Consider the following 11481-nt stretch of genomic DNA (forward strand, 5'->3'; position numbering starts at 1 on the left):
ACACACACACACACACACTGGGTCTAGGTTTTGAGGGAGAAAGAGGAGGCAAGTGGGCTTACTCCCCCCTTGTCCAAAGATCCCAACATTTACCCAGTGCACCCCCCCACCCTACCCCACACCCTGCCCACAAACGCACACAACCCCCATCACCTCCCCCCCCCCCCCCCCCTTTCCTGGCCAGGCGTGCTGTGTATGATTGCGGTGCTCCGCCGCCACTCCATTGACACCATGGCAGGTGTTCACTCCACGTCCCCTCGCTCTCCCTGGGAGACGCGCTAATCCTCTTCAGGAGGCAGCAGCTACATCTACCCCCCCCCCCCCCCCCCCCCCCCCTCCACCATTCCAGCCTTCCCCAGCCGTGGAGCTTTGATATCCACCCCCACCAGTGGCCCAGCATCAGGGGCAGGTGCATATGGGGCTGGAGGTGGAGGGGGTGGCTGAGGGAAGGGATCAGGACTCCTGATATGTAGTTTCAGCAGCAGACCCACTGGGCAGCTCCAGCCCTGGGAGAGAGGCCCTCCTGCTTGATCCAATCGGCACAATGGCATCATGGAGGAGAACAAGCTTGTCGGAGAGTGTTTTCAGACCTGCCGGGGGTTATGAGTGATGGCTAGAGAAAAGGGATCAGAGATGAGCTGCACTCGTTAAGAGTCATGCATGATATGTCAGGGAAAGTGTACGCACTAACATAGACACACACACACACACACACACACACAAACACACACACAAATGATGTTGGTCTCAGCTCCATTGCAAATGATTATCACATCAAACATACTGAAATCCACCCTCTGAGTTACTGACATAAATGTCACCCTGTATACCCCTAATAACTTCATTTCACATGTCATTTTTAAGATGGCATTGTTATTACAGCATTGACACAAATTGTGCATGGAAGGGAATCCATCCATACTGCTCTAACTTGCTTAACTCCCCACAGTTTGTTATGAACTCTCGAGCTAAGAACCCCGTTCTTCCCTCTTCTCACTAAACCCCATTCAGCACCGCTCCACTGCGAGCCAATTAGGTATTTCATGGCACTATTATCACTGCCTGTCAGTCAATCTCTGTCTGTTATGCCTCATTTCAACTGACAGTAATAACAGACTGCCTTCAGTCATCATCGCAATATGGCTGAGATAACACTATTCGCAAAAGGAGAGTTGCCTAATGAGATTCCTAACAAAGCTCTCCTATTTTTAATCCTCCTCCCAATGAAGGTGGCGCCGGTGGTGGTGATGGTAAGGGGGCTGACTTGAACAAAGTAGCAATTAAAAATATGTGTGTGATTGTGCGTTATGATATGAAAATAAAAGCGAAGCAGGAGGAGTAAATTGTGCTTAGATGGGGTTGAATTGGGAGGGGGATGGGGGGCCGTGGTTGTTGAAAATGGCGAGGTAATGCACTGCACCCCTGTTTCCCCCTCCCCTCCTGCTGAGAAATATTAATGTTTCTTTGGTGGCCTGCGAGGGGCCGCCTCTGTGTACACAAAGAGCCTCTGTCAGGCCAACACGGGGGAGGTCAAGCGTGAGCAGAGGGACGGGGGCCACAGTCGCCCGAGCCCTCGGAGCAAAGGGGGAACACTTCCTTTTGCATGTCATTAGCGTGCCGACGCCACGCTACACCTTTAGCCCCCGCGACAAACAAGACCGGTGCGCATTTAGCCAAGCCGCCCGTGACGGTCTTCCCACTCCGGCCACCGGCTCCCTTCCGAGTCATTTAACCAATAACAAGTATAATTTTGTCTGCACAATATAGGTGGAATTGGCAGCTTTCTCCCACAAGAGAAGGTGTGCAGAGGCTATCACGTTGCACATTTGTGCTTTCTAGAGAAATTCAACAGAAGTTGTATTTCAGATTGTCTTTAAAACATCACAGCACTCAATGAAAAGTGAATGAGTTGGAATATGTGTAGTCATTTTCAAGCCTGTGCTTTGGAAGGTGTTTGTTTTTTACATCCAGTTAAGACATTCTGACAAATTAACTTTGACATAAGACAATCATCACCATACACTAATCAAACAGAAATCAGGTGTCTGTTGCACAGAGATAAATCAGAGGCCTTGGACCTCAGTGGACAGGGAACAGAGGTGAGGTGGACATATGTAAGACACAGAAGTGCACACACACACACACACTGAAAGAGAGAGAGATAGAAAAGAGAGAAAAAATATTCCACTTAAAGCAAACAGATGACTTGCGCTCATGCTGCACGCGTATATATTGATGACCCAGTTGGTCCGTGGCCAGTGCCGACAGGCCTGGGGCCATCACCAACCATCTGGTCAAGCACACACTAAACATCCCAGGCAAAGCACTTGTGCTGCGCAGAACCGTGCCTCGGAGTTGAACCCTATCCAAATGTGATGTCTTCATTGTGTTGTTAGGCTTTGAGCATAAATTTGCTCTGTTATTGAGATACAATTATCAGTTGTTTTGTCTTCATTACAGTACTTCACGAGAATGGGGTTATTATAATTTACATTTTGTTACAGTTTTATAGGAATAATAATTTGATATATTTCTTTTTTCAAACAGAAGGAAGTCCAAACCGTTACTGATTATCCTCAGAAAAGTGGCGCATTGGTACTAACAGTATCTGAACTAGTTTTGCAGGAGCTTAGGAAATAAAAATGCTTCCAAAAGGGAGGCCCTGATGAATTGGATGGGTAAAGCCTTTCTTTCTAGCAGAGAGTGTAATATCAGGCATGCAACAGAGGAAGCCATGAAAGGAGCTAATGATGGATGGAGATTTATTTGCTCCTTTTTATTGCCCTACAGAGACAGCTCAGTGAATGAAATGCTCTGGATGTCCTGACACACGGCGCACTTTGTTGGGATAAATGTAGACGAGCGTGTGGAGCAGCGCGGAGCTCCCAGCTCTGAGCTCAGTCCTGACTGGGGATGAGGATGAGGGATGACACATGACAAGGTACAGCCACGGTGGGCCGAGCCGAGTGGCAGAGATGATGCATCCATGCCTGCCTGTCACTCCCGGGATGCTAATTGTTATGTTTCAGGTCTGGCAGGCATCTGCCCCCTACCCGCACCCCCCCCCCCCCACACACACACACACACATACACACCGCTACCCCCCCCCCCACACACACACACACACACTGTATACCATCATCACAAAATACGCAAAACTGGAAAGCATGGAATCTTTTTGGTCTGACAAACAGCTTCATCCAACTTTTTTTTGTGCGCTTTGCCTTGAGACATGGAAAGGGGAAGGGAGGCATCCAGTAAAGGTGATATGATATCACAGTTTAGCAGAATAGCAATGACAATTAAAAACTTTTAAAATCTTCAAAAATAAGTAATTTATAAGTTTGAAAATACATACATTTTGTACATGTATAAGTAAATGGAAATATTAATAATTTGGAGGTTTCCCATGTGGAAAGGTGACTACAATACAGGCTTTACATTTCAAACTGAAATATTTAAGAGGATTAAAGTTAAATGAAGAATACAGACTAATTCATCAAATATCTTAATTTATCCACATAATGACCTAAATCATCTCATCACTCTTTTATCAAGGATCATCATTACTCTTAGAATAAAATGCCTTGAAATTAAATCCCAGGTAAGATAAATTTAAGATAGATAGATAGGTAGATAGATAGATAGATAGATAGATAGATAGATAGATAGATAGATACTTTATTGATCCCCAAGGGGAAATTCAATAATTTAAATGTCAAACATTATCATTAATGTAAACCACCCTTAATGATAACTTTACACATTGGAATTATTTTAAATACATTATTCTTATTTTGGCCTTAATTGCCTAAAACGGACAAAAAGTTACCACTTAGGATACTATATAAGAAACAGCCTTTTGTGAAATTGTGCATCCTTAGGATAAAATAATAAGCATTTACAAGCAGTGGAGTCTGACATATTCTGTACATTCTATATGTTTTATGCATATATGAATGTAAAAATAGAAGGATAAAATATACTGTATACATTACTCTGTTATAATATTTGAATAAATGAATACATAACAATACACCTTTGACATAATAAAAGACAACATTTGAATAAAACTAATTAAAAAAAAATAGCGTTCCTGTCCGGCTGGTCCTGAATCTCTGTGATTACATTGAGAAGACATAAGAGCTATGGCCTCTAGCAAACATCTGTTTCCTGGCCGCTATGCAGGCCGCTCACTCAGTACTCAGTCCAGTGTGAAGCCTCTCTAGACAGTGGCCTCTGTCAGTCACTCGCGGGCATGTTCCCAGCTCAGCAAACACAAGGCTGCCTACCCTGACACTTTGACCATGACAGGAGTAGGCTGGTGACACTTTGTTTAGTCAGGTATTGGGGAGTGCGAGGCATTGAGGAGAAAAAAGGAGAGATTAAAGCAAACAGGCATCAAGACAGGGTGGAGAGAAAGAGAGGAAGCATGACAAATGTGTGAAAAAAGACAAATGTACTCAAAAAATAGAAAAAAAGAAACAGATACAGAGTTAAAAAAAACGAGTGTCAGCGAGTGTTTCTTAGTAGCAGGGTGGTTTCCAGTAACGGCATCTGGCCCCTCTGTTTGGCCCTTCACACGGCGTTATGCAGATTGTGACGGCGAGCCCGGCCGACTCTGATTCCCTCAGGTGCCGCCGTGGCGCTCCGCTGTAACGAGGAGTGACAGAGAGCAGACGCAACGCGTCCCTTCTCCGGCCCGAGTGCCGAGGACTGCCAGCCACACGCACACACACACACACACCAGCGCTACGCGGCACCAACCAGGGCCAGCGAGGACGACACACACCAACACAACACAATGGTCTTTTCACTCTGCTCCCCTCACAAGAGTGAGTGAGTGAGATCCATAAAATAGACAGCAAGCAAATCCTCTACATGTTCAAGATGTAAAAATGTGGGATATGTGACATGACATGATATTTTTCGTTTGTCACACATATAAATTACATAACGAAATCCTGTGAAAGACATGTTACATTTTGGGTGCTGATGCAGTTAATTGCAGAATCATTACAATCCTTTTCTAAACTGATTTCCTTCCTAAAAAAAAAACCACGCCATTGTTTCAACCCACCCAAGATTAACTAATGAAGTGATACTGGTGGACTACCACTAACGTGGGCACAGGAGGGGCAGTCAGCTGGGAAGCCCCCTCCGTTCCTCCACCGCGCTCCTGCGTGGCTACAGCTGGATAAACTGCACTTAAAGCCACGGCAAAGTCTCCCCCGCTCCTGCGTCGCCACCACGCATCTCTCTCTCTCTCTCTCACCGCGATAGACAATGAGTAATTTTGTTTTCGGCCTGCAGCTGGGGATGAAATGACCAGTGAAAATCCCGCCGGCCCCGGGTGTGTTATTTCACTCCCTGGGACACGAACTGTATGTATTTATTTTCGCACAATGGAGAAGACAGGAGCCGCGGCTCGGGCTTCGCCTCTCCTTTCACTGCCTCTTACCACAGGGGTGTTAGATCTCCGCGGAGGGCAATTAGAGCCTGTCACCCCCTCCAGCCCCCCCCCCCCCCCACACACACACAGCCAGCCGTTTCCCCCCAGCGCCTGGTTGAGTCAGGGGTGGGACAGCGTGGAGAGAGTGTGGAGTGGTGAGCGTGGACGTGGAGCGGCGAGTGGGAGCGTGGCACACGCTCCAGAGGGGCCTGACATCGAGCCGGCGGAGCGACGACGCACAGGCCCTCAATTAAAAACACCACAGACTGAGTAAAGAAGGGTAGAGGAAAATACACTGGGCTTTTTTAACTCCTGATATTAATACCCAGCCCTGCCATTACACCCCCGCCGTACAGAGCATGAGCATGCTAGCGACTCTTAACACAAGCTCTTTTTACAGTGACTTCTTAAAGAGCCGTTATCCAAGTGGCGGTCGTGGTCAGATGGTTATGAGGGCAGGCAGATTACACCGAGGTAAGCTGCTGCGTGGTGACAGGTGCCCACTGATATCGGGGAGGCTTCCAGCAGCTGTGCGTAGCTGGTTGTGAACTGTGCGTGGGGTTTGGGGTTTGGGGGGGGGGGGGGGGGGTTGCAAGAGGGGGGCCAATCACCCAACAGAGACTAATATTCTAGGTGCATAGCATTGCATAGCATTTGAACCCATATGTTATTCCTACAGGTACAACCCAACCCGCGCCACTAAAATGTATTCAGCTCCTCAGCAGTGTAGTGCTCGGTGACATTCAGCTTCTCCACGTGCACAGGCTGCTAGTAAAATGAGTTTGGGTGACCTTTAACCCAGTTATTTATTAATCATGCATGGCACAGGAATATGATATGTAATTTTAGCCTTGTTCATATCTTTAAGTGCCATATACCTATCAGACACTAGCAGGCCAGGGTAATCTAAAATGTATAATCCATGGGCAATGTGCTCTATTTATCTGTAACGCAGACAAGCAGTGTTCCACATATGAATTGTGTGAGCATTCACTATCTTAAAAGCTGGGCTTATGTTTATTCGGTGCTGTTCACTATAGAGTATGTGTGTGTGTGCGTGTGTGTGTCTCTCTGTGTGTGTGTGTGTGTGTGAGAGAGAGACTGTTTACCTTGATATAGTCTTCTCTGTATGTCAGGGTGTGCACTCAAATGCCTGTATGTGGACAAAACTCGGACTGGCGTACACATACCCACACACTGCAGTGAGCTGGAGCCTGCACATCCAGAGCACTAAATACCCATATGCAGTGGCTGCTGCAGTAAGCATCATGTTTTAGCTGACTTTGTGCAGGTGTACAGGGTTGTTTGATTGGTCGCCAGTGAGTCTGCTAAATAAGTTAATCCCTCCCCATCTACGTGACTGCTGAGGCCTGGTTCGTGTACCACGGTTCCTGTCCGTGCGGATGGAATGTCCACCCGACCTTTGACCTTGACCTCATGCCTGCGGCGCGAGGATCACAGATGCTCTTCGATTCTTCGACTCCCATGGCCTCAAACAATCTGAGCAACTGCCCCCCCCCCCCTAAAGGAGGCCTCTTTGCAAAGCGCCTGCGGCCTGACCTCAAACCTGCTCTCCAAGGCAGCCCCTGCTCATCGTGGCTCCACGCACCTGACCTGGGATCAGTGACCTGACTGGCTGCGAGAGGGACGCCTCCCGGTCCGTTTCATCTTCCATCCGTGCGGGCGTCGTCTGTCTATCTCGGGGATGCAGCTGAGCTTTGATCTGAACTCAGTGACATGGGTCGGCTTAGGTGTGTGTGTGTGTGTGTGTGTGTGTGTGTGTGTGTGTGTGTGTGTGTGTGTGTGTGTGTGTGTGTATTTGTGTGTGTGTGGAGGGGAGGTGGTAGTGTAGGCAGCAGAAACAGAAGCAGCAGCAGCAAACCTGCTGCCTCCCTCCTCTCTCACCTGGGTCTGAGCGGGGCCACCAGATGGGACGGAGAGAGCCACCCCCACCCCACACACACACACACACACACACACACACACACACACACACTCCTGACCACGGCTTATGGACCTCTGAGCTCCTAGCCCCCCCCCTTACACAAACCCCATCATCCCAACCTGCACAGCTTTGTCAGCACCTGACCACTTCCTCTGCTGTTCCGCACTGCCAGCGGGCAGCCCTGTCCAGCTGAACTGATGCGGCTTTATTATGCTCATGGTAGGGGCTTAGGCATGACTCTAATGTGACTCGCTGTGCGCTCCGACTGCTTTCAAGGAGGAGATCAAACTGTGCCGGACAGATATGAAAGCAACACGCCTCAGTGAAAATGTCCTTTGAAAAAACGTCATCAAACTTGACCGAGAACCTGGAAAAGAGCATGTGTCCTTAACATAAAATGCTTCATCTAATCTTAGAAAGAAAAAAAAAACTGACAGAACCAGGAAATTGACTTTTATGTGAGAACATGTATTTTCATGACTTTATAACAGAGGCAGAATCTCTCTCTGTCTCTCTCTCTCTCTCTCTCTCACACACACACACTGCAGCTGAGACTCTTTCCCTTGAACCCTCAATACCACATCCGTATGGGGAACTTTCAGTCAAGGTTTTATGGGTTGTACATGTTGCTCCATGGAGCCAGTCTCTGGCACATGCCAACAAAGCCCCTGTTTGTCCAGCGTGGTGATATTCTGCTCTCTTCTCATCTTGCTCTGCTCAACCATTTGGGGAAGCTCCATTTCCAGCTTCAGATGAGCGCCCTCTCAACCCAGCCCACTGTTAAATGACTAAAAAAGATCATCAGTGTGCGCTCATGTCCATAGCAGGGTGAAAAATTGGTGAGAACAGGAGCAGCTGGCTCTGTCTGTCTTGCTCTCTCTCTCTCACACATACACACACACACACACAGAAACACACACACACACACACACACACACACACACACACACACACACACACACACACACACACACACACACACACACACAGACTCACAGACACACACACACACACACATACAGTCTTCTGTTCAGAGCCAGCTGGGTTGCTGGTCTCTAGGTGGCAGTGTTGCCATATTAGCAGAAGCACCACTGTCTCTCTTTCTCTGCTCATCTTCCTCTCTCTCTCTCTCTCTCTCTCTGTCACGCATGCACACACACACACACACACACACACACATACACACACACACACACACACACACACACACACACACACACACACACACACAAAGGCACACAGACAGCACCAGCCAAGATCTATAGCTGCTTATTACAAGCGCAATGAAGCGCAAAGCAATGAAGTCTTCCATTGATCACAGGAATCACACTTTTTTTTCTTTCTCTCTTCTCTTCTTTCGCTTTCTCTCTCTCTCTCTCTCTCCTTTTCTCTCAAAGCTCTCCTTCTTCCCGTCACAGAAAATATTCACCTTACCCACTGAAGCAAATTGCCGACACCTTTTTTTAAGAAGTGACAACTGTGTATATTTCATGATCGCAAATTCCATTTTCATATCAGCCAAAGACGAGAATGCAATTTTCACTTCATTTGTTCGCACAGGAGAAGGAAAGGTGGAGAGGAGGGTGGGTGGGTGGGGGTGGTTGGTAGTGCGGGAGATACTGGCACAGGTTATGGCACTTAGAGCTGTCAGAAGTTTAAGACGCTCTAATGCTGTCAATCCCGTGCTTAATGAGTGAACTCAAGTGTAGCAAAAAACTTTCTCATTCAAGTCCATTACGGAGAAGATAATGGCATCTGCTCGCTCCGCCAAAGCCCCCGATAGGAGAACAAAGACAACTCAGAGTGGTGGGGAAGCGACAGACTTTCAGATGGAGATGAACGAAATCACGGAAGAGGTGATGGAGAGTGCGGAGGGTCAGGGTGCGGGTGTGAGTGTGGCCTGAGAAAATGAGGGATTAGGGAATATCAGGACAAATGCAGAGCGTATCGATCGAGACGCAAAACGCAAATGCCCAGACTTTATCGTCTTCCAACTCTGTTCTCATTTGAAGCCTGCTTGTGGAAAACACATCATCTCTCAGATGTGTGTCAGTCGTAACGCCATGTGTCTGTTTTTCTCTTTCTCTCTATTGGGCTGCGTCTATGTAATGTAATGTCTGTTTGCCTCGTAAAGGTAGTGAAGATAAACTGGACGCATCCACCCCCCTGCATCACCACTCCAAAATCGCCTCTGCATTTAATTCCTGCAATGCCCCCGCTACCACCCTGTTTGTCCCCAAACACGGACAGACAAGCCCTCCCACAGTGGCATGTCACTCATCTCCATGATCCCCCCCCCTCACTCATCACACACACACACACACACACACACACACACACACACACACACGTAATTAGAATGTTAATGTGAGACAATAGCCCTTGTCAGCGAAAGTATTCTCACCTCATACATATTCTCCCCTTCATACAACAACTTCATATAAATATAACAAAATGCCTCCACGCACTAAGAAAGCACTGCACATTGTGACACACACTGTGACATTAATGACTGCATCTCTGTGACCAATCCTGGTTGCTTTGTGAGATATATTCATGAAATATTCATATTCTTAAACCTACTGAAAGCAGTTTACTAACAGCTTGCTTATAGGTAATGTACACAGAATTCAACCCCTATAGGCCCATCAGTGCTGCAGTAGCATCATCTACAGAACAATTTAATCATCAACACAACTTAACAACACTGCACAGACTCCTACAGATGTCACTTTCATAGGTGAAAGTTAATTGCAATGAAAATATACTGGTGCGGGGCCAATACAAATGCAATTGCTCATAAACATCTGACCTTCTAACTTCGCATCCACCTAGTCTGATGACTCAAATGAAATAACGAATTCCGAATGCAAGCCAAGTGCATTTCTACAGTGCTGAATATTTGGTGCCCGGGGCTTTCAATGAACAGTGCAGCCCTTCCACGTCCAGAGCAGACTAACATAATAACAGCATTGGGGGTGGCAGAAGAGTCTGTGAACGGCTGAGGAAGCTAATTTAAAATGCATTTAATTTACATTCGGAAATAAATTATTTTGCCCTGACCTTTTTGTGAACCCAGTCTGTGCCAAAATTATCTAAAAGCCAATAACAGTTGACAGCATCAACAACTGAAGTGGAAGAAGCTCTTAAAAAGGAAGAAGAAAAAAAAATGTTTAACCTCTTGCAATCACAGGTACTGTATTCCATAGAATGCAAGCTGGCACTTGCTTAAGTGTAGGGAAGGGGAGGGTGGGTGGGGTGGGCTATGGAAGTTCTCTGTGCCAATCCATTAAAGCACTGCCTGGTATATTGACAGAAAACCACACTGTAGCCGTGGCATGTAGCTACGCACAGCAATACTCCAGCAGACAGCAGACACCAGGTTTTATGCATGCCTGAAGGTTAACAGGCACTAATACAGCTGTCAATCCCAGGCAAACACGAACGCAAACACTTATCCCTTTCCCTCAGATTCAAATTGAAAGTTGTCTTGCATGCAGCTTATCAACAGCTATGGCAGTGCTACAGCTACAGCTCCCTCATATGCAGTAATGATACAGTAATATATTTACATTTCGACTACTTTCTTTCTTTCCATTTCTCTTTCTTTCTCCCACTCTACGATCACTCACTCTATGAATGGATGGACTCACCTGCTCCAGGTGTTGCCTGCTGACTCCCAGCCTCTGCCTCAGGGCCTTCGCCGTGTCCCTCACGTAGGTCTGGGCTCCGGCCGCACTGAACGCCTCGCCCCTGGACGCCCACAAAGGGCCACGCACCGGGGCCCCAGAGCCCAGCAGGCAGCCGTCCAGCTGGGGGACTGCATCAGGAACCAGGGAGAGAGAGAGAGAGAGAGACACCCATGGGTGAGCACACTCAGCCCTTGCTCTCGGCTCCCACTCTCCATCACTCCATCCCAAAGCTAACACACAGCTAAGCACATCCAAACTGTGCAACTGGCAACAGCTCCCAGTCCACAGGCGTCCCTGGCCGAGTGGCGGGCCTGCAGGAGGGAAGAATCGACAGATCATTTTGGAAAGCACAGCGGCAAGCCTCCCCCAATCTGCGGCATGCCTCGTGGCCA

General features: G+C 47.6%; 1 protein-coding gene across 1 annotated transcript in view; it reads right to left on the minus strand.

The window, feature by feature from the left end:
- LOC121724120 (doublecortin domain-containing protein 1-like) overlaps positions 1–11481 on the minus strand; it is a 77738-nt gene that overhangs the window by 45379 nt on the left and 20878 nt on the right. The window contains exon 9 of the mRNA XM_042110477.1: positions 11051–11217. Within this exon, the coding sequence (XP_041966411.1) occupies positions 11051–11217 (167 nt within the window). The remainder of the gene's footprint in view (positions 1–11050; positions 11218–11481) is intronic.

This window comes from Alosa sapidissima, chromosome 11 (genome assembly GCF_018492685.1).
Source record: "Alosa sapidissima isolate fAloSap1 chromosome 11, fAloSap1.pri, whole genome shotgun sequence".
Classification (NCBI taxonomy): Eukaryota; Metazoa; Chordata; class Actinopteri; order Clupeiformes; family Clupeidae; genus Alosa; species Alosa sapidissima.